Genomic DNA, 24,102 nt, shown 5'->3' on the forward strand with positions numbered 1-24,102 from the left:
CTCACACACACGCAGCTCTCACACACGTGCCGCCCACTCACACACGCGCCGCTCTCTCACACACGCGCCGCCCTCTCACACATGCGCCGCCCTCTCTCACACGCCGCCCTCTCTCACACGCGCCGCCCACTCACACACACGCTGCCCTCTCACACGCTGCCCTCTCACACGCCGCCCTCTCTCACACGCCGCCCTCTCTCACACGCGCCGCCCACTCACACACACGCTGCCCTCTCACACACCGCCCTCTCTCACACGCCGCCCTCTCACACGCCCTCTCACAGCCCCCACTTCCCAAGTGTAGACTTACCTCCTTTTTGTCATGTGCAGGAACATGATTAAAATATTCACAGGCCTGCCAGAATAAAATGTTTTCTTCACTGAATTCTTTCCTTAGAAAATCCTAAGAAAGATACCATTTATTAACATTGACACACGGTCCTCCTTTTTCTTACTTCCCTTTTACAGAAACCATGGGGTCATAGGCTGCTCAGTAAGCTGCCCGAGGGCCTGGAGAGAGAAGCCTCATTGCTGCTCAGCACTTGAGGGAACTGCGCTGCCGCTTCCAGCTGTTTCCCCAAAAGCAAAACATCTCTTTGAAGAGCTGGCAGCAGGCACCTGGCTTCTCAATGCACGTAGGAAGCTCCAGTGCGGCGGGCTGCAGAGACCCCGGTAGAGAGCGGGAGGGCCAGGGACTCTCCCTGGGGACAGAACCGGGGTAGGATTCAACCCACCCTCCTCTGAGCTCTTGAGAGGGTGGCGGTCCAGGGAGGGGAGGCCCTTGCCACAGGCCTGCTCAGAGCCCGCAGGGTGCCGCTGTCTCTAGGGCAGCCCACGGATCCTGCTCAGCAGTCTCTGCAGAGCACAGACTGCTCCGCTGGCCCTGGGCTCTTCCCTACTCACAGAGAAGTAGCGGACACCGATGGGGTCCTGCAGCAGGCGCTCGAAGGACACGGCCCAGCTGGCGACCCTCCTCTCACGCAGGCGCCGGCAGCTCTGCACGCTGGGGAGGCTGGCATTGCTGCTCAGGCTGTTGTTGCTGACGCAGTCCTTCAGGTCGGCGCCCGTCAACTCTGCGGGACCAGTACAGACAGCACCTGCACCCCTGCCCTTCGCCTGGGCCCAGCAAGCGCTCTGCCTGCCCACGGGAGACCCTGGGACACGCAGCAAGCTCTGTCCCAACACCCATTCAGTCAACAACCATGTACGGCACAACTACCACCTGCCAGTGCATTCTACACACAGGGATGGAACAGGGAAGAAAACAGACCCCAACCTTGAGCGGCTGCACGTGTGTGCACGAGCACACACACATTCACATGTGCACACCCACACAACACCCTTGCACGACACTCATAAGCTCACACGTGCACACTCACCCAAACAATAACAAACTACAGCCACAGGGTTGAACAAGAAAAGCAACTAACCTTACATAGAAACATGCACACACACAGCACTAAGACCATCATGGCAACGAGGCATTTCCCAGACTTGCTAGAGCAAAAGCAACTGGGCGCAGGGCGCCGTGTATGCCACGTGTGTTATGTCCTGACCTGCGGTGCCCTTGGGGATGAGTGTGCAGTCTAGGGGGGCACGAGGCTCACCTTCCGGACGTGGAGCCCACACACCCGTGACTGCGCACTGCTCCACATGTGGCTCCTTTTCAACACGAAACGCTCAGGCACAGTGTCCAGAGCTAAGCCCTCAGACACGCGTGTCAGCTCAGTGGCTCATTACAGGCAACCCAACGTGGGATATGGCACAGCACGCATCCCAGGACACCAGATCCTGCCTGACTTGTCTGCAAAATGGACCTCAGTGGCCTTTGGTTCCCAGTATCTCCTGAGCTCTTGAATAAAGAGAAGGGAGGTCCCCAGGAAATCCCCGTTCATCATCCTCGTCCACCATACGCGAGCAGTGTGGGGGCACCCCGTCCCTCCTGACGCGAGCAGTGTGATGGGCACCCCGTCCCTGAGTGGGCGACCTGGCCTGAGCCCAAGAAGAAGGGATGCGGCCAGTGTGAGCCCAGCTTCAGGAGCCGCTGCCCACTCTGCTGAAGCACAAGTGCTTCCTCTGTGAGCATCGGGTATCCCACACGGGGCTGTCCTTAGCCTGCAGCTGAGCCACGCCCTGCTGACCACAGATGACGTGTGACAAGGTGGCCACTAAACCTGTGTTGTTAGGAGGCCCTGGGTTTTGGGCTTGGTTTTCTGCCACAGCTTTAAGGAACGCAGCTGACTGACAGAGCAGCCTCACAGAATGTTGCCAGCAGCATAATAAAATATGCTATGCTCCCCTCCTGCTCCTTCACCAGCCTCCTGTGGCACAGTGCACAGGATAAACCGCCCAGGCTGGCATTGCCGTAAAGTCAAGGCCACAGGACTGATCCCACTGGACGAGTTGATGGGCTCCAGCTCCAGGCCAGCAATTAGAACACATCTTATTAGCAGCAAGGGACCAGAGGTAGAAAGAGACCGGGGCAGTCATGCAGCATCAACTCCTCTCAGGGGCAGAAGTGACACTAAACCTTATGGATTCAGCCCAGTTTGCAGATGTGCTCTAGGCGACAGGCAGAGGCCTGGCCAGAGGCTTCCAAGGAGGCCACAGTGTGGGCCCCGCTAAACCAGAGAAAAGTGGAGCCCTAGGGCCCAGGAGACAAAACCAGGGATTTGATTCAATAGTGTCCCTCATGGGCAGCATGGCAGCCAGAGGCTACACTCAGCAGGAGTCATTCAAAGTGCAAAGAGCATTTAGATTAAAAAAGAAAATGTTAAAGAATAATCAAATAATTTAAACTGCTATAGAGAAAAATTAAAAGAAGACTGAAAGGAAGTTCTCCGATAGGATCGGAAACACACAGTGTTAATCTTTCCTTGAATCCACCATGCTGTTGATCTGCTATTTGTGAGATTACATGTGTGATCGCAGTGGCCGCCAGCATGCACTGAAGACTGACAGGCCTGCAGCTGGGGCTCACCCAGAAGCCCTGACTCTGAGCTGAGGGGCAACTGGGGCTCACCTGGAAGCCCTGACTCCGAGCTGCGGTGGAAGGGGCGGCACGCGCTGCGAGAGGACGCGTACCGGCGCTCACATTCAGAACAGGGCGGCCAAGCTAGGAGCCCTGGGGCCAAGGACACAAGGACGGGGCCATGTGAGGCTCTCTCTGCACCCAGCACCTCTGCCACCATGTCGACAGAACTGTCTGGAAATGCCCTGCTTCAAGAATCCCAACATCCAAGACTTCCCCCTGTGGCAAGTGCCCCGTTCTGCATGTAAGCCAGGCGTGAAACTCTCAGGCACACACTCACGTGCACACTCACTCTCTCTGGGGCAGGGGTCCTGGGAGGGGCCAGCTCGTTGTGCTTGCCTAGTATCCTGTCACCAGGGAACGGAGGAGCAACACATCACAGACAGGAACTCTCCCTAAACGGACATACCACGCTGGCACTTGCCTATGGGTGTCTTGTTAGAACCACACAAGTGGAGTGTGAAAGCTCCTGTGGGAAAGTTATGCAGGAAATGAAGGGAACAAACGAGATGAGCAAGACGCCAGGCCAGGCGGGCCTAACACGGGAGCACACACAGACCACAGTCCCGAACACGCAGGGCCAGGCGGGCCTAACACGAGAGCACAGACCACAGTCCCGAATTCACAAGGGACAGCATCGGTGTCACCCTCGGGAAACAACAGAGTATAGAAACAGACCCTGAGTGTCTAAGTCATGATAAGGGTAGTGGGTGGGGTGCACAGGGAAGATGACCTCCGAAAAACTATCTCGTTGGATCTCTTCCAGCACACACTGAAACAAATCCCAATGAATCCAAGATTTCAGTGTAAATCACAGAAATACCAGAAGAAAATGGGGGATAATGTTTTAAAACATAGAAGTGAGGAAAGCCTCCGGAAGGAAGACACGAAGCCCAGGGCCACGAAGGCAACACTGATACGGTGCACGGCACAGAGGCGCAAATCTCAATAGGGAAAAGCACCACAAGCCAAGTCCCCAGACAGGAAACTGTGGGGCACGGGCCACACATCGCACAGCGGCGGGCTGGCTCCCCTTCTACATCAGAGCACCCCACGCCAAGAAAACCATCAACAAGCCAAAAGGAAAACAGAAGGGTACAGGCGGCCACCAAGTAGGAGGAGGCCCCTGGACACTCGTAGGTGCACCGGGCTCGTCACAGAACGCCAGCCATAAGCCTAAGCCTCAGGCTGTTTGTAGCCATCCTCCTGACCAAGATCACAATGGCAGCGAAGTCTGAGCCAAGAGGCACCTTCTGCACTGCTGGGAGGAGCAAACACAGATCAACCCCTCTGATGATACTGATCTAAACATAAAGTAGAAATATCCAGAGCCAGCTACTGCTACTGGGGTGCACTTCGTTCATCAGCCACAGTGAAGTTGTAGGACCTCCTGCCCAGTGCTAGGAGATGGAAGACCAGAGCTGGCTGGACGGCCCAATGGCACGCCCTGTGTCAGAAACAGCCTTGGGTGCCGATCCTATTCTGTGTACATTCCAGTGCATGGGCACATACTACCTATTTAAAAAATAAGATCATGCAGGCTGGACGATCACTTGAGGCCAAGAGTTTGAGACCAGCCTGGGCAACATAGTGAGACCCTATCTCCACAGAAAATGAAAATAAATGACAAATGAGCTGGCAGGATAGCACGCACCTCTGGTCCCAGCTGTTCCAGAGGATGGCTTGAGCCCAGAATTCGAGGCAGCAGTGTTGCTAACCTTGCCATATTTTATGCTGACAAACGAGGCGATCCTCATGAATGAAGTTTCTGCATTATGAGCACCAAGACATTTTTCCTCCAGCTTTTTTTTCCTGAGACAATAAAGGCTGGCTGAACACTGAGGGAGAAACAGAAGTTAACTGGCCTCCGGGGAGTAAGGGAGAGCTTCCATGACAGGACAAGACATGCTGAGCCGGGCAGAGCAGAGAGCCAGCATGGAGCAGCATGAAGTTAACCCTGGGGGACAGTGATGAGCAAGGGACTGCAGGGTCTCTCGGGCTGCTTGGAGGGTGGCCTGGAGGCTTCCGAGGCGAGGCCCAGCTGAGGGGCCCTGGGAAGAACCAGGACGGGAAGACGGGAGGCAGAAAGGAGGCTGCCCCATTGCACGCTGCAGCCAGCACAGCTCAACCCCCAACGGGTGCTGACGTTTTTGCTCCTCGAACAAAAGGTGTTTCGATTCCAACACACAAGCACAGTGACGTGAACCATCTCCCTCCTGTGCCGCCGGTGGAGGGGAGATGGGCCTCTCCCTGGTACCACGTGGAAGTCCCATGCCAGCCCCTGGGCCCACCTCCCGTTCCCTGGCCGCTCCCTAGGCCTTGCTGCCTCCCTCAGCAATGGGGCCAGCTACCCACAGGGCTGCTCTCCCTGTTCCTGTGCTGGTGTATTTGTGGAATGAGTGAATGAATGGTGACTGATATAAATTCTGCGTGAAAGATGACTGGTGTATTGACTAACATCATGTTCAAAAACTTTGACAGATACTAATTATTTTCTAAGACTCACAAATCAATAATTGACTCTATAAAAGTCTAATCAAGAAAGAAACACGAATGTATTTTAAACAGCAAATGATGACCTCCCTGCTGTGCTCCTGCTCCTGCCCTTGGGGTCCTGCAGAGGCAGATGCTGTGTACAGGAACCCACATAGCAGACCCTCCAGAGAGAGCACAGCCTCGGGTACAGAGGAGTACGGCAGAAAGTAGATGCAGGCATGGCTTGGGGGCGGTGTGGGCGCCAGACCCTCTCCTGGGCCTGCTCAAGTGAGAGTTGCTTTAGTGCAAATGAAACATGTCCAAGGAAGGGAGAGAGGTTGCAGTCCTTGCTCTCCTCTGGTATTGCAAAGACAGGAGGCATGACCTTGCCAATTGCTCCCTGTACTGCTGGGGGTGAGAGCCACGCCCCCTTCACACAATCTCATTTTGTAGCTTTGCGCTGACATAGGAATTGTGCTCCAGCAATTCCTTCCCGTGTGAGGAGGGCCTCAGCTCAAGCACGGGAGCCTGGAGAGTGGAGGAAGCAGACACACTACCTGGAGGAGCCAGAAAGAGAACCTTCTGGGCCATAGCCCCGGCTGCCCACGCCACCCCGTCTAAGGATCAGGGCGGAAAATTCATGACCCAGCTCTTCAGCCTCCCAAGGGCACAGACAGGACCTGCTGGGCACATGGACCTTCCTGAGTCCAGGCACTGAGTCCAGCCATTCGCGAAGGACAGTGGTATCTCCAGCAACACACACGTTTTTAACAACTGGCTACCAGAAAATGTCCACCCACAATTCTTGTAATCATAAGCTCTCCTGGTGAATTTTTATGATTCCATTTGGACAAAATTCATGCAGGTGACTTGCAGAGGAACACAGCAGAGCCAGGTGCGACTGCAGAGCCCCCTGAGCACCACTTTTCTTTGCGACGCGGCTCAACACACACGGAAAATCGCCTCCTCTCTGACATCCACTTTCAACTACGGATTTCACAATTCACAGCACTTCCACGTGCTCTGGAGTTGTTCTTGTCACGTGGAAAATAGTGCACAGTCACAGGCCTGACCGTGCACCCTGAGCAGCATCCGCCTAAAATAAAATTCCTTGCAAAAGCCACCATTCCGACCCGAGCTCCAAGGCCAGAACGCAGGACACCACCACGTCTGTAACTCACTGGCCTGCTTGCAGTGGCCTGCCTGATTCTCCGGTGCTAAGCACGTGAGTCAAACCCACACTTGTGATCTAAGTCAAAGAAGAAAAGACATCCACAAAACACACCCTGCATCCCAACACCACTTTAGGGAACATGGTCCAGTTTATGGTATTGTTGTGGGGTTTCTTCTTTCAATTGACCCATCTGAGTCAAAGAAATGCTTTCCTGGTGAAAGAGAGTTTGAAGTCTGTTCAGATTTGCTGCTGACTGGAAAAGCCACCACCTTTATACTGGTGGGTCAAACATGTAGGTTACGTTACACATTTTAATACCGTAAGATTAAAAGTTTGCAGTTAGTTCTGTAACACACGGCCTGGGCCCATGATCATCTCATCCAAACCATAACCTCAAACACTCCGACTGTTTAAGTCACAACTCCAAGTCAGATCATGGAACGCGTCACTGCACAGGCACCCCTACGGGCCCCTCACTCCCGACACAATCCCGCTGCGGCAAACATACCTGAAGACCACACAAGTCAGTGTGCCCCTGACAGCGCGACAAGGTACGCAGACGGGGCAAGGGACTTTACCTGGGTAGAGCTGATAAGAGCCACTGTGATGCCACTTAACCAAATACTTCCAACCATGCACTGCAAACCACCCCTCTGAGTCCATACCAGGGTCAGCCGGCAGAGCCCGGGCAGCCCTGAGCAAAGGCCTGGGCCCCACAAAGGTACATTGTTCCTGAGCTCACACTCCCAGGAGGGCAAATTATTGCAGTTTCTCCCGCGATCCCAGCACACGGCTGACAAAGACAGCTCTGCCCTGCCTGCGCTCAGGCTCATGGATGGGAAGCCAACAGGAGACGTGCACGAAGCCTTGCCGAAGACTCATGCATAATTCACAGCAGCCCCTCAGCTGCCGCCGCCACGGAGCCTGAATTATTGAAGGCAGGCAGAGCAGAGCCAGGTAACTGCGCACGCGGCGTAAACACTGCGGACGGAACTCCGGCCTCCCAACACGCTACTCCACTTCAGCAATTCCTGTTTTATTACACCAGCAATGGCAAAGAAAAAAAAGTACTTGTAGCCCTTTTGTATAGTTTTTAAGTCTTATTTCCATGGGTACTTAAATTAAACATTTTTTAGTCCCATAAATATAAAACCTACCTTTTTAATAAGCAGGTGATCACTCAAACACTCAAACTTAGTGTTACCAGGAATATGTATTTAGTTAGGAAATAATCAACTGTACCAAACTGGACTACCTGTGAACCATAAGGAACATTTTTACATCCAAGCAAAATATGCCAACTCGCAGATATTTCTGAAAAACCTGTGGGCATCCTGGAGGCAGCCTGCCCAGCGCATGGGGTGGTCCCTTTCCCGGGTGGGGTGCCACGCCCACCTCTGTTCCTCCTGCCCACAGGCCGAGCAGGGCCTGATCTCTGAGAGGATCTCCTGGGTCATCAAGGGTTAGGAAATGTCCACTAACACCACAGGTGAGGCCCAGCAATGTTCCCTGGGGAGAGCGGGTGACACACTGTCTCCATTTTTCTAGGACACTGCAGTCTCTGCAGTTGGGGCAGAAGCGGCCTCCGATAGCAACTGCAGGAACGGGCATGGCCATCTCACTGATACTTCATTACACAAAGCTGGTGGTGGGCAAGGTTTGGCTGGAGGCACTGTTTGCTGACCCCATCTACTGACTCCTGGATGGACACTGCCGCATAAGCAGCTCTAACTTGATGGCAGCTCCACTAAAAAGGCATCAAATCAAGCTCAGCATTTTCTGCGAAAAACGTTCCGAAAAGGCTGTAGAAGGTGGAGCTTGGCCTCATCCGGCCCACCCTTCCATCACGTGCTTCTTGGCCTCCAGTTTCTGAGGCACAGGAAGCCCTTCTCTACCGCTCACAGGGCGGCCCAGGCGGGAGGCGTGGGTGCAGGCTCTGAGCTTGCCTGGCCTGAGTTCTGAGCTCCTTTCTGGCTGGTCACCTCAGCGGGGCCCCACAGTCCTGCAGGCCTTAGTCCGCGTGTCCATCTGCGGCTGGCAGGGGCTTGCAGGGCTGTTGTGAGGACCAGGAGAATGAAGATGGGCGAGTGGCCAAAGCCCAGATGTAGGTGCTGTCAGTGCAGCTAAATGTGCTTACAGGGCAGCCGGGATATATAAGCACCGAGATGCCACAGGAACCCTTTGTTCACACCCAAACTACCCCTTTCCTAGGCAATGTGTGCCATCCTTTTGGGGGGCAACTTTTATTCTGAAATAATTTCAAACTTGCAGAAAAATTTTAAGGATAATAAAAGAGACTCCCATATCCATTTGCCCGGATTCACCAAATGTCTGCATTCTTCTGGCTTGCTGTATCATCCCGTCCCTCTCCTTTCTGCCCATTCTCCCTTCCTCTAAACATGTTCACACCCGCACACACGCAACCTTTCTCCAGACTGAGATTCAGTTGGAGACAGCGTGCCTCTTTGCCCCTAAACACGTCAGTGTAGATTTCCTAAGAACGTGGACATTCTCTTTCATAACCAAGTACCAATATGGAAGTCTGGAAATTTAACAAGCCATCTTCCAGTTTCACTGATCCTGATCTTTACAGCTCTTTTCCCCAGAGCAGGGTGGAACTACTCAGGGTGACTGCTGCCATGTGTCTGCAGTCTCCTTCCATCTGGAATATTCCCCAGCCTCTCTGTGGTTTCCACCCTGACGGAGGCCGGTTATTTTTAAGACTGCCCCTCGGTTTGGGCTCAGCTGATGTTTCTTTGTGACTGGCTGGAATGCCCCGGAAGCCATGCGGTGTCCTTCTGGGATCTCCTCTGAGGAAGCACGTGGTGTCAGTTTACTGCAGGGTGGATGTTGGCTCTCACCACGTGGCTGGGGCACCAGGTTTGTCCACTGTCGTTTCTAGGGTTCCCTGGTGATAATAAGCTTCGTGTGGAACTACTCTGAGGCTCTGTAAGAGTCTTGCTTCGCATTAAGCCTGAGTCCACAACTTCAGCACCCTCTGGTGATTTCCTGATACACCGTTCAGCCGTATTCTGCTCTAAGAGCCCCCCTCCTGTTACTACAAAGTCATTTATCTGTGTTAGTGTGGACTAGCTGGGTTTTTATTTTAGTCCATGGCTCATACCCTATGAATACCTTTCTTTTTTGGAAGCTCACTCCCTCCTTCAGGCTGGCACCTATATCCTGCTCATGTGTCCTCATCATGCCTTAAGCACTGCCTTGTTTTCTGGTGTAAAAAGGAAGCAAAAGCGAGGCTCCAGCTTCATCCTGTGTTTTCCCCACTCCAGCCCTGGAATTAGTCTTTGCTCCACAGAGCCTGACTCCCTCTAAAGAAAAGAGGTATTAGACACCAAAATCTGGACATGTGGGTGCTCACTGCTGCTGGGGTTTCCCTGCCTCCAGCCCCACCTCAGTGGACAGAGCTGGAAAATGTGGATGCACATGCACACACCACTATGTCTATTTTTCCATCCACACATCTCTCTATGGAAAGCCATCAGTTCAGACTGATGCCTCCGACAGCAACCCAACACCCTGAGCACATCCGCACCTCCTATTCCATCTCTGTAACTCCCTGCTGGCATTGGGGAACTGGCTCCCATAAACTCTGATGTGTTTGTCCCTGTGCTCAAGCCTGGCACACACAAAAAGTAGCTTAAGAATGACTGACCCACACCCCTGCACAGACAGACCTACTTACTCGCCCAGCTTAAAATCCTCCCATCTACTGTTTAAAGCCTGCATTTGATCACCAAAGTGAATTTGTTTCCCCTTCAGAACAGCCAGGCCTTGTGAAGACCTACCATGTGGTCACTACAGTGGCAAAATTCAGTTTCAGGGAAAATCCCCACATGGAGACTTATGCCCCAGGACAATTCTTCTGTCTCTGGCTGCCATGCTGTGCTGTGATTGATCACATGGCTTGAGTATGTCTGTGCCTTGGTTTTCTCATGGAAGAGAACTAATCTTTGCAAGGCTTGGGGCAAGGATAGATGAAGGAGCTTACATACCACATATCTAAATGCTGGAAAATTATAACAAAGGCTAACACATTGTTAAATAAGCTATATTCCATCTCACTTCCCTCCAACAACCTGGAAGGCCAGGTTTAATTTAGAATTCTGGAACCTGCCTAAGTTCTGCACAGAAGCGTGGTAGAGCAGGGAGGGCTGCCACAGCCCACAACCCACATCAATAACCCCCTTTGGGCCTCAGAGTATCTATTTCATTCCCGTTATGAACTGGGAGATGCTTTTCAAATTTAAAGCAATGAGGCCCTTCTTCCCAGAGAAATCTTATGGGACTCCCCGTGAGAGGCTGGCTTGCGGAGGAAGGAGGACATTTGGGGTGAGAACAGGTAGGATAGGCTCAGGCCCCTTCTCTGCTTCAAGCAGCACAGGCTGTGGAGGCCAGCCCAGCTCTGCATCTCAGCAAAAGCCTGCCACAACTGCAGAGCCTGCTGAGAGTTAGAAAACAGGAATTTGGAAAAGCACCTCCTCAGAAAAGAGTTTACATGCTATCAATCTCAGTCAATCAGCCCATTTTACAGATGAAGCTGCTGAGGTCCAAAACATTCTATGATCTGCCTGGGCTGACATCAGTGACTGCTGGGCCCAGACTCCACATTCTCCATGGTGAGGTCCCAGTGTCCCCATCAGGAATTCCTGGGCTCACAGGGAGTCTGACCCCCACAGCCGGACCTCAGAGGTCTGCAGCCAGCCCTGCAGAGGAGCTGCCGTGCCTGGCAGGTCTCATGGACCCCTCAAGGTATGGTGTACTTTCCATTACCTCAAAGGCCAGAAGAAATGTGCGCCCAAACAGGAGAAATCTGAATTCTGGGTCTTTCCTGGAGTCAGTACTAGAAACTTGTGATTTATAACTATTCTGGCAGAGCCCAGCCAAACAAAATCTCTACGTCTGAAGTGACACCAAGTCCTTCTGGAGAGTGAAATGCCAACAGGCGGGGGTGAAATGCTGCCAGAGCCCATGAGGCCATGCGAGTGAGCAGAATGGCTCCTGTGAAGGTCAGTGTGGGAAGTGTTAGGCGATGTGCAAAGACAAGTGAATTTTGTCACTTGTCACTCTGAATTTTTAGGATTCTAGGCTTAGAGCTACCAACTATGACCATAAGTAGTTGGTGGACTAGAGGTCACATCTGACCACAGGGAGCCCTCAGGACGCTCCAAGAAAAGACACAGAACATTTTTCAAAAATCAGTCCTAACTGACTTCATTTATTATGCTTACTTGAGCTGAAAAAACTTCACATTACTCATTTAGTGGTTAATTCTTTTGTGAAACTGATGTACTTCATTTTGATGAATAAAATATTTATACTTTGTAAAGACTTTCTTCTTCCATTCTTGTGCCAGTGGCCACACAGGAAGTTCAGACCTCCTGGCTGTGTCTTGGCCCCACCAGAGGACGCCACCCAATGCAGAAGCCCAAGGGCCCCAAATGCTGACCTCATGAGGAAGACTCAAAAGTGGTCCCAAACCCTTCCCTCAAGCCAAAGTGGGGCCACCCACACAGAAAACTGAAGACACAGTCCTGAGGCCCTGTGCTTCAACTTAAAGAGTCCAGGGATGGAGATGACAAAAGGGCACCCTCCCCAGCAGGACTGAGGCCAGAAGACCAGGCTTCAGGGAAGGAGAAGGGGTCTGAGTGTGTAAAATCCTAAAGGATTTGTGACATTTAGAGGCCACCCCCATAAGCCAAAAAGAGGTAACACAAGACAAGGAAAAAAGGCCTACTCTACACATCAGGGGCAGATGGTGGATGCTTTCAGCCATGGTGGCCATATAGATGGGATTTGCTGGGACTGTGATGACTTCACATAATTTTAATAATAAATGTAATATGTTAGATGTAAAACTAAGCATAATGCAATGTTTGTACCTTTTATATGACTTCTGACATAAAACAAACTTAAAAAGTCATTTGTCCTCAACCGGGGTTCCAAAAATCTGGTCACCATGCTGGTCCCATGTCCACTGGTCCAGGGAGGTGCGCGGCGCTCACAGGCTCCAGGGCCTGCTGCCTGTGCTCTGGCCCCTTCCCAAGGGTGGAGCTAGGGCTCAGGGGGGCCACCTCTGGAGACTGTTCCTCCTTGCTGACTGTGGAGAGGCTCTGCAAAGCCCTGGACTTTTACACAGCAGCAGACTAGGCTGAGGCAGGGCTCTGCTCCATGGGGGACCCAGCCATTCCGCCCATTCTCTTCCTAAAACCAGGTGGGCAAGTTTAAGGTGAGCATGCGGTAAATGAGGCCACTGCCTCCTACTCACAGTTCACAGGTGCTGACGGGATGTCTGCTCTATGGCAAGCTGTGTTCTAGGAGATGGATCCCCAGCCTGGTGTTACCTAGCACACAATGTGCTGGTTCACAGTGTGGTTCCAGAGTTACACTGTTTGGATCTGACTCAGAGCTCTGCTCCTTCCTTGCTGGGCAAGACACTCCACCCCTCTGTAAAACCGCAGTTAAAAACAGTGCTCTGACTTCACAGGGATAGCGTGAGAACTCTCCTCCTTACCAAGGAACTTACGAGTTACTAACTTTCCTATAAAGCTGGGATAATAACTATGAATAGATGCTGACATGATAGGAACACTGTGACAAACAGTGCAAGGCACATCCTAGGCATCCAACAACATTGTCTGACTACATGGACCGCCTGTCCCAAATAACAGCTAATGAGAGACTACAGGCTGAACGGGATATCAACTGACATTATAATGCACAATTCATAAAATATTTTCTTCCTTGAAAAAATGTAAATATAAATCTAAAATCCTTATTGAGCTTATCACCTAAAATTCTGGTCCTATACCCCCCCCCCCAAAGATAATCCATCTTATTAATTTGGTGTTGGTCCGTTCAATTTTTAAAATATTTTTACCAACATACATATGCTCCCATGGAAATCATGTGTTTTGTTTAGGAAAGCCACTAGGGTTTATCTCACTGAACTCTGCCAGGTTTAAAAGTTGGGCCTGGCCATGGGCTATGCTTTTGGTTTTGTATAATAGTTAGATAATAATATTATTTGCAAATAATGACTATCTTTTTTCTTCCCAAGGTTAATATTATTTTTCTTGCCATGTAGTGCTGGCCAGAATCTACAATACAATGTTAAACAGTCGCTGAGATAGAGAACATCCTTGCCTATTCCTGGCTCTAACAGGAATTCTTCTAATATATATACTATTACTAATAGTATACACTATTATTATATGTATTCTATTAAGTATAACTTTTTAAAAAAGGAATGAGTACTTTTTCTATTCATTATTATATATATTACTAATAACTGATACTAATTAGTAATTAGTATTACTAATACTATTAGTAATTGGTAATACTAATGAGTATTCAGTATTACTAATACTAATACTATTACTAATAGAATATATATAATAATTAATAGAATACATTTATGTATTCTATTAAGTATAACTTTTAAAAAAGGAAAGAGTGCTTTTATCAATAATTCTATTAGACGCTCCTTTGGCCTCTAGTGTGGTAATAATATGATCTTCCTCCTTTAATCTATTAATGTAACACTATCCGTTGTTTTGTTTACCAATGTATCCCTAGTTCCTAGAAGAGTTTTTTGAAGAAAAGTGAGAGCCCCCCAAAAATAACTGTTGAATGAATGGTGGGATGAATGGAAAATTCCCTAATGGTGAACTACCTTTGCATTTCTTGTGTAAACCAAACTTCTCAAGGATGCATTAAAAAAATGCTACTGGATTCGATTTGCTAATATTTTATTTGGAAACTTCTATATTTACTCATAAGTGAACCTGGCGAATAATTCAACTTTCCTGTGCCATCTTTCTCCAGTATTGGTATCAGGTATATGCCAGTCTTGCAAACTGAGGTGAGAAGCTTCCCATCTTCCATGCCCTGTGTAAAGACAATATTATTAAGTTGGAAATGTGTGTTGCCCCTCCTTGTGGAAGATCATTCAAGCCCTGTGTACTGATGTCAGGCTGAACCATGCGTTACACTTTGGCCAATGAATGGGAAACAGTACGGCTGGGAGCCATGACCTGATTCTGCCCTGCCACAAGGCCTGCAGTGCCCCATTTAGGAACTGCTCCAATAGCCTGGCTCCTGGAGGAAAACACTTCGAAGAAAAACAAAGCCAAACTGCAGTAGGCATGTAATGTAGTGTAAGAAATGAACTTCTGCTTTGCTAAACCCACCAGGATTTTTGGTGTTATTTGTTATTGCAATGTTACTTAGCCTAAGCTCACTGATAAACTCATCTGTATATTGGTTTGGGCATGGTGCCTTATGGGGAGTTTGATCTTTGACTTCCAAATCATTTTTGCCTATGTTGATTTATCTAATCACTTTCTACTTCTTCTTAGGTCAACTGTGATCATTTATATTTTCTAAAGATTGTCCAGTTAACCAAATGTACAGTATAATGTTGTTAATGGAATTGTCCTACAGTATTACTTCTTAAGTCTCTAACTGTACTTAGGACCTGTTTTTCATTCTTGATGTTATCTTTGTCCTCTTCCTCTTTTTCTTTTTTTGTATGGATGGTGTTTTGCCCAGGCTGGTCTCAAATTCCTGGGCTCAAGCAATCCTCCTGCATCAGTCTCCCAAAGTGCTGAGATTATAGGTATAAGCCACTGTGCCTGGCCTCCCTCTTTTTCTTGATTATATTTCTGATCATACTTTTAGTTATATACTGTTTGGGTTTTTTCTACTTTGATAATTTCTGCTTTTATCTTCATTTCCTTAATCTTAATTTGCATTTCTTTTTTTCCCTACTTGCTTATGTTGAAAACTTATTTCCTATATTTTCAAACATTTTTTCTAATATATACATTTAATGCTACAATTTTTTCACTGAAAATCACTTGGACTATATTCTACTGGTGATGATGTGTAGTATAGAATTATAAATGGTTCTAAATTGCATGAGAGTTTCCATTTTAATTTCTTCCTTGACGCATGGATTATTTAGAAGTATGGTTTTAAACTTTAAAATGTATGAATTCTTTTTTATTATCATTTTATGATTGACTTCTATTCAGTTACGCTGCTGTCAGGAGCCACTCTCTGTATGCTATAATTTTTTTTAATTTGTAGCAACTGCATGTGTGGCATATTGTATGTCACAACTTTGGTAAATGTTCCATGTACTTTTGAAGAAAAAAAAAAATGTATTTTCTACTGGGTACAAAGCTCTCTATGTGTCTGTTAGATTTAATTTGTTCGTTTTTCCATTCACATACTTTGTAATCTTACTATTTTTTTATCAGCTTGATCTCTCTGTTTCTGAAAAAGGTGTGTTATAATCTCCCCTCGGAGTACTTACCCATGTTGATACCATGCCGTTTACTTCTGCTCTGCAAATCTCATGCTACTTTTGGTGCATACTGTCTTCTTTATTCTTTTTATTGCTTTTTCACTTTGTCTGATATTAATATTGTTATGTCACTTCTCTTTTTTCTTAATATTGCCTGTTATATCTTCTCATTTAGTTGTTTTCAAACTTTTGGCATTTATTGTTGGTTGTTTGTTTTGAGAAGGGGTCAAATTATATTGCCCAGGCTGGCCTCAAACTTTTGGCCTCAAGTGAGCCTCCTGCCTCAACTTCCCGAGCATTCCCTATAATCCACAGCTAGGATTATAGGTGTGCACCACCGTGCCCGGTCCAACATTGCTTATTTTAAAATTGGGTTTTTAACAATCGAAGTAGAGAGTTTTTCTCCTCTGATGCTCTTTCTCTTCTGTTGATCTTGTAACCTTCTTCAGGACCTCCTGGGTTCTTTTCTCTACCCAGTCCCTCTAAATAATTTTATTCACTCAGTAAATTATATTGAAAATGCAATTAAAACAACATTAGTAATACTACAAATAATGGCAGCTATCATTTATATAACTCCTTATTATGTACCAGGTATTGTCCTATGTACTTCGCATATATTAAAATCATTTACTTCCTATAAGAACTCTCTAACTAATGGGTCCTACTATTATTCCATCTTACAGATGAGAGAAAGGAGACCCACAGCTAGGAAGTAGCAGAATTAGGATGTAAACCTAAATAATTTGTCTCCAGAGACCATACTCTTACTTGTTCTATGTCCTATTGCCTCTCAAACCACATCTCCAGCATCTTCTGGGTTCCCATGTGTCTTACAGGTTTGAGACTTGCCTTTTCTGCATGATCTCTAATTACTCAAGTTTACCGAGGCAATGAGTTTCATTGAATTGCTTCTGACTCCCAAATTTCTACTTTCAAGCCCAACCACTTTTCTGCATTCTGTACTCATTTATCCAACTGTCTACACAATACCTCCATTTGATTTTGAATAAACATCTCAAATATCCCATGTCCAAAGCAGAATTCTTGGTTATCGCCCCACTATCTGCTCCTCCCACCCTAGTCTTCCCCATCTCTGCAAACACCCTCATCCTCCGGGCTGCCTGAGGCAAAACCCTGAGGTTAGTCTTGGGACCCCTCTCACATCGTTCCACTGCTCCCCCCATGGGCATGTGCACACACGACCACTCTCTCTTGGGCTCCTCACGACCCCCTGGCTGCCATCTCAGCTTTTTCCTGGTTCTTCCTATCTTCCCAAACTCAGATGAGGGTTAATCCTCACCCATCTTTCAGGTCTCAGCTCTGCTCGGCCATCCTGACCACAGGGTGGGCTCTGGCCGGCCACACACTTGCACAGCTCCTCCTTCTTCCATCACAGCCAGTGTGGCATCCCACTGCAGTCCAACTGGGTACCCAGAGACACACAGGGCCTTCCCACTGGCTTCTCTGATGCAACCAGTCCCTTTTTTCTCAAGTCCTTGCAAGGTCTTGTGTGTCCCAGGCTGCTCCCTCACCTTCTTTTGAACAGGAGTCTATTTGAGGGTGACACATTAGCCTGAAATAATCTCTATTGATGCTGGTGTTAGATACTTATAGAGGTCATTCATCCAGAAGAAATGGTTTTTTAAAAGGCAAACCAAGCCAGATTTAGTATTTATTCTTGGGAGGAATGGTCTCAAGACTTTGAGAGCAAGAATGAGTAACTACATATTGAAGATCACATATGTATAAATTACAGCAATTAAAAAAAAAACCCAATTGTCCAAATGTCAATGGCTGCATGTGGCTTGTGATAACATTTCCAGGAAAAGCATCAACACAGATTCCAGAAGTGCTATGTCTCAAACGGCTTGGACGAAAGTGAAGACGACTCTGGAAAGCTGCCAGTGACTTGAAAATTGCCTCCAAAATATATAAGGAAATGCAAGGGCCAGGAATAACCAAGGCAATCTTAAAGACAAGCAAAATGAAGACTATAGCACTAGATATCCAAATGCCAGGGACAAGAATTACGACATGAAGTCCTGATCCAATGACAGACAAAGAGATCAATGGAACAGAATACAAAGGCCAGAAACAGACCCACAAATATATGATTACCTGATACAGGTCTTGCTTCAAGTTAGTGGGAAGGATCGTCTTTTCATTACATGGAGCTGGGATAACTGAATACCACATAGAAAAAATGAATCTTACCCCTACCTCACACCATACACAAAACATCAATTCCAGATGAATCAGAGATTTAAATGTTGAAGATAAAACAAAATAGATTTACTTTCATGGTCTTGAGAAGGGCAAATTCTGCTCTAAAAGGACAAAAGCATTACCCTAAGGGGAAAAATGATACATTGGATTATATTAAGAACTTTCAGTCCTCAAAAGATACCACTAAGAGAATTAACAGGTAAGGTATAGAAAGGCTTAACTACATACATAAATCTATAAACACATAAATCCAAAACACAAGGTATATCTAATACAGCCAGCCCTCCGCACCCGCATTTCTGCATCCACAGATTCAACTAACTGTGGATGGAAAATATTTGGGAAAATATTTGGAAAAAATTAACGGAAAAAAATAAAAAATAACAATACAACAAAAAATACAAATAAAAACAATATAGTATAACAACTGTTTACATAGCATTCACATTGTATTAGCTGTTATCAGTAATCTAGAAATGATTTAAAGTATCCAGGAGGGTGGGGGTAGGTTATATGCAAACGCTACACTGTTTTATATCAGGGAGTCAAGCATCTGCAGATTTTGGTATCCGCAAGGGGTCTCAGAACTGATTCCCTACAGATACTAAGGGAAAACTATATATAAATCCACCATAAAATCATTTCCAGAATATATTTTTAAAATTTTCTATAAATCAATAAGGAAAGGCAGATAACCTAACAGAAAAATAAGCAAAAGTCTTGAACAAGCACTTCACAAAATAAGATATTCAAATGGCCAAAAATATATGAAAAGGTGATCAATTCACAGTCATCAGGGGACTGAGAACTAAAACTATTAACACAATTAAAGTCTGTGTATGTGGCTACAGGGAAAGTGTTGAGAGGATGTCAAACACCTAGAATGCTCATATACTGCTGGTCAATGTGGACACTGTAAAAATCATTTGGAAATTGGCAGTATTTACTACAGGTGAATATATACAAACCCCCAGCCTATCAGAGCAGAAATGTATGCAGATGTCCACCCAAAAGGCCTGTACAAGCATGTTATAAGGCACCATCTGTAATGGTCAAAAGTCAGAACCAATGTGATGTCATCAAGAGAATAATGGAGGAATTACGCCATATTTGCACCAGGACAGTCCACAGCAAGGAGAGTGAACAGCTCCTGATAGACACAGGAGCAAAATGCCCCATCCTATGTTAAATAAAGGAAGCTATACACTAAACAGCATATACTGCATGAGTCTTTTTTTTTTTTTTTTTTTTTTTTGAGATGGACTCTCACTCTGTTACCCAGGCTGGAGCTCAGTGGCACAAACTCTGCTCACTGCAACCTCCGCCTACTATAACCTTCATCTCCCGGGTTCAAGAGATTCTTCTGCCTCAGCTACCCTAGTAGCTGGGATTATAGGCATGCGCCACCACATCCAGCTTTTTTTTTTTTTTTTTTGTATTTTTGGTAGCGACAGGGTTTTGTCATATTGGCCAGGCTGGTCTTGAACTCTTGGCCTCAGGGAATCCACCTGTCTCGGCCTTCCAAAGTACTGGGATTACATATGTGAACCACTGCGCTCAGTCTTTTTTTTTTTTTTTTTTTAAGTTTGAAAACAGGCAACAGCTGTCAGGTGAGTGGTCCCTTCCAGGGTTGGTGACTGAGGGCCTGCAGGGGCGCCTGGGCTGCTGGTAATGTTCTGTCTCTTGGTCTGAGTGCTGATAACACAGATGTGTGTTATTCTGTGAAAATCTCTCAAATTGCTCATTGATGGTGTATGTACTTTTCAGTGTGTAAGTTATTCTTCGATAAAAGTTTTCATTACCTGAAAACAATTGCAACAAAATGCATCTGAAGTGTTTAAATAGTGCCATGAAATGTGAGCAGAACAGAGCCACCTTTCTACATTAGTATCGTTGAATATAAAATGCAGTTTTCTATAATGACACAGAGTATTCTCATTAGCTATTTGTTATCTACATTCCTTTCCAGATTTGTTATTTACATTTCATATGTTCAGCTGAGCATGGTAGCTCACGCCTATAATCCCAGCACTTTGGGAGGCCAAGGTGGGTCTATCACCTGAGATCAGGAGTTCGAGACCAGCGTGGCCAACATGGTGAAATCCCATCTCTACTAAAAATACAAAAATTAGCTGGGTGTGGTGGTGCACATCTGCAATCCCAGCTACTTGAGAGACTGAGGCATAAGAATCACTTGAACCCAAGAGGCAGAGGCTGCAGTGAGTCAAAGTTGTGCCACTGTACTCCAGCTTGGGCGACAGAGCGAGACTCTGTCTCAAAACAGGAAAAAAAAAAAAAAGATATGGTGAAGGAGCAAGCAGATGAAATGCCATGGAAGGGCACCACGTTCAGAGCGATGCTGGCAGGAAGGGTACGTCCTAGGTGCTCTGGGGGCCGGGCAGAGGCTTGGTCTCTGTACCTCACATGGGGAGCGGCCAGGCTAAGTCCAACCTGGGCTGGGCACCTGCCTCCCCAAATTCCAGCCATTTCCCCACAGTGCATCCTTATTCTTAAAGATACATCACCACTGGCGTCAGGGACTTCAGCCTGATTAATATGAAGTGACTCAAATGGATGTCATTTTAAAGCTGGGAAAACAGTAAATTTTGTCAGGACTCTCAGATCTGGCTACTCTTGACATTTTAAAACATTTATATAAACGCTTCTCATCATCACAGACCCGTGACAAACAATGACCAAAGATACGCGGTTAGTGGAAGAACACTACAAGGAGGCTTATGACCAGCTCTCAGAGCGCAGCCCTGTCATTTCTGTTCATGGCACACTCATTCACCTGAGGACCCAATTCCTTCCTGACACAATGAGTAAGGGCCAGCCTTGCTGCTCAAAGCCACAGAGGGGCAAGCCCCGCAGACAAGGAGCAAACATGCACACGCGGCCAACCTGAATCACACTCAATGTCAGTGAGATGGGCCCAAGCCAACTCCTGCGCTCCTGGCCACATCCCTGTCCAGGTCCCTGAGCTTCCAGGAGCAGAAAGCGGTGGCAACACCCCTGCACCATGTGGTGGGCAAGGGCATGGCTGGTGCCCACCACAAGGGTCAGAGCTTGGCCCTGCTCAGGGACCAAACTCAAAGCCTTGCAGGTGGCCTGCCCTCCTGGGACCCTGGCTATCACTGTTGACAGGAGCCGCATGGCACCCGCCTGACGGGGCTGCTGCAGGGATCAGATGAATTAAAGATGTGGAGTGCCTGGCCACGCACTGCTCAGGAAATGCCACTGCCACCACCAGTCCCGGGACAGCCACTGAATCAGATGCAGTCATACCCCTGCATGGTCCGGATAAGCCAAGAGTCCCTTTCAAGGAGGCAAGCTACTCCAAATTTTCTCCCATCAACCAAGGGGTCATTGTCAGGGCCCTGCTTTGTTTCCTGGAGGGGGCTGGGTGGTGCTACTGAGGAGGGGCAAGACTGAGCGTCCCCAGCTCCAGAAGGCAGAGCTTGGCTGTGACCCTTGACAGCCACAGAAGATTGATGCCTGCTGTATACAGGGAAACACTCCATGATTTCATCTGACGACCTCATTCTGATGCTCTTACTTTTTAGAGCTGAAGGCTTGATGAAGTCCACCAGAATCTTACAGAAATGAGGTGATCGATATGTACTGGAACCAGGCTGAGGTGTTTGTTCATTCACTGGCTGCTTTCTGTGCCCGGCACGGTGCTGGCCTCAGATGCTCCAGGGACGGGCCTCGGGAGAGGAGAACCTGCTTTTTCTGGGTTGTGAGGCAGCTTCTGGGAAATCACTGAAGCTCTTTGTGCAAGGTGCCATCATGACCTGAGTTTTGTTCTGAACTTTATAGACCACATCCCACAAGTAAGGTGGAAAAAATTATATCACAAAGCTCTACCTGCCATGGCAGAGCACCTGGGACTGGCCTTCCCCTCCTGCCAGACAGTACTAGAAAAGTAGACACAATACGCAGAGCATCAGAACATGCGGGAAAAGACCATAAAAAGTAAAGAAAAAATATGCGAAGCAACCGTTCCCAAAAATTGGACCACAGTCACAAGACTGTAATTCCTGATGAAAAAATTAATGAGGTGAGCCCTGTGACCACCTAGAGCTGTCTGCCCAGAGACACTCCAGGAACCACAGCACAAGGAGGGGCCCAGGTAGAACCACCGTCCAGAGCTGAGAAGACAGGGACCAGAATCAGGGAAGGCCAGGGTGGCTGGAACTGCAGGTGCAGGAGACAGCGAGCAGGCAAAGTGCCCAGGGACCTCACAGGAGCCTCCAGCTGTGGCTGAGTTCTAAGCTGTACATGCACAGCCAAGACCCCATGAGGCAGGCAAAGATCAGCTGGGGGCTATGGCCGGAAGAGCTGCCAGAACTCACACAGGGTCAGGGGGTTGCCGAGTTCTGGCCAGTTCTGGGTGAATCCCCAGCTGTTAGAGGAGTCCCAACATGTAGCTTAACAAACCTCTGTACTTTTTAAAGGAAGACAACAAAATTCAGCACTCAATCAAGAACTGCCAGACAAATGAATACTCAGAAACATGAAACCCATAACCAGGAGAAAAATCAGTCAGTAAAGGGACCCAGAAAGACAGAGATGACAACATTGGCATCTAAGGGCTTTACATGTCTTATAAATATACAAACATTTTTGGGGTTTTTTTGTTTTGTTTTGTTTTGTTTTGCTTTGAGACAGTCTCGCTCTGTCCCCCAGGCTGGAGTGCAATGGCAAGATCTCAGCTCACTACAACCTCTGCCTCCTAAGTTCACGTGATTCTCCTGCCTCAGCCTCCCAAGTAGCTGGGAAAACAGGCACCTGCCACCATGCCCAGCTAATTTTTGTATTTTTATTAGAGATGGGGTTTCACCATGTTGACCAGAGTGGTCTGGAACTCCTGACCTCAGCTGATCTGTCCGCCTCAGCCTCCCCAAGTGCTGGGATTACAGGTGTGAGTCACTGCACCCGGCCAACATTTTTGGGGTTTTAAAGGAAAGCGTGAAGAGAATCAGTAGAAAGAAATGAAAAAAACAGAAGGAACTGCTAAAGATGAAAACACAGTCTCTGAGATGACGGGCTCATTGGCAGGAGTTCCATCATGGGAGGGAATGAGCTGCATATCTGATGCTAGAGTGACAGATGAGTGAACTGCAGGATAGAGGGAGAGAAACAATGAAATGGCAAGCATGCAGGGGACACAGAAGCCTGAACACGAAACGGCCTCTGTGATTCGAAGGGAAAACCAGGTGGCCTAACACGCTTGCATAATTACAGAGTCTCAAAAGCGGGAAGCAATGAAAAAATACCTGACAAAACAAATCCCAAACACAACAGACACAGAAAAACCAACCTGAGACTCATCGTAGTCAAACTGCTGAAAACTGACAATAAGGAGAAAGTCTTCAAAGCTTTCTGTTGGGTGTGTGCCCAGAGGGGATTGTTTCCCGCAGTTCATCCAGCCTGGGGGTAGGGAAGGCTTTTCCTAAACTGCACAGAACTGCACAGGTCCTGTCCCTGAGAAAAGCCCTTGAGCCCTCCCCACGCTCAGGATCTACTTCTAGACCTTTTCCTTAAATCATTTTGGCCAATCTGATTTTCAACCCAATCTACATAATAATTTCTTTCTGCAACTTCATACATACTCTCCTGAGAGCAAATCTATTAACATTTTCAGACCATTTTGAAAGTCCTTAGGTTAAAAGTTCCAGAAGTTTAAAATAATATTAATTATTTTAGTAAACTATTAAGATATACAGAAAACTGTACAGATCGTGAGCAAGTGGCTTGGTGGAGTTTTGTGGACCAAGACCGAGAAGCTGAGTAGGAGCAGCCCCCTGGAGCACCCAGGCAGCCCTCTCTGACGCGGCCCCAACGACCCCAGGCAGCCCT

At 47.7% G+C, this 24,102-nt stretch overlaps 1 protein-coding gene across 8 annotated transcripts in view; it reads right to left on the bottom strand.

The window, feature by feature from the left end:
- The window catches only part of RGS12 (regulator of G protein signaling 12), a 136,956-nt gene that overhangs the window by 26,518 nt on the left and 86,336 nt on the right, over positions 1-24,102 (bottom strand). For all 8 annotated transcript variants that reach the window (XM_017863163.1, XM_017863162.1, XM_017863164.1 and 5 more), the window contains 2 exons: positions 904-1,073; positions 311-403 (listed from right to left, as the gene is read on the bottom strand). In XM_017863163.1, coding sequence (XP_017718652.1) covers positions 311-403; positions 904-1,073 — 263 coding nt within the window. The remainder of the gene's footprint in view (positions 1-310; positions 404-903; positions 1,074-24,102) is intronic.

The sequence above is a fragment of the Rhinopithecus bieti genome, unplaced genomic scaffold (genome assembly GCF_001698545.2).
Source record: "Rhinopithecus bieti isolate Rb0 unplaced genomic scaffold, ASM169854v2 scaffold_68244, whole genome shotgun sequence".
In the NCBI taxonomy this organism is placed as follows: domain Eukaryota; kingdom Metazoa; phylum Chordata; class Mammalia; order Primates; family Cercopithecidae; genus Rhinopithecus; species Rhinopithecus bieti.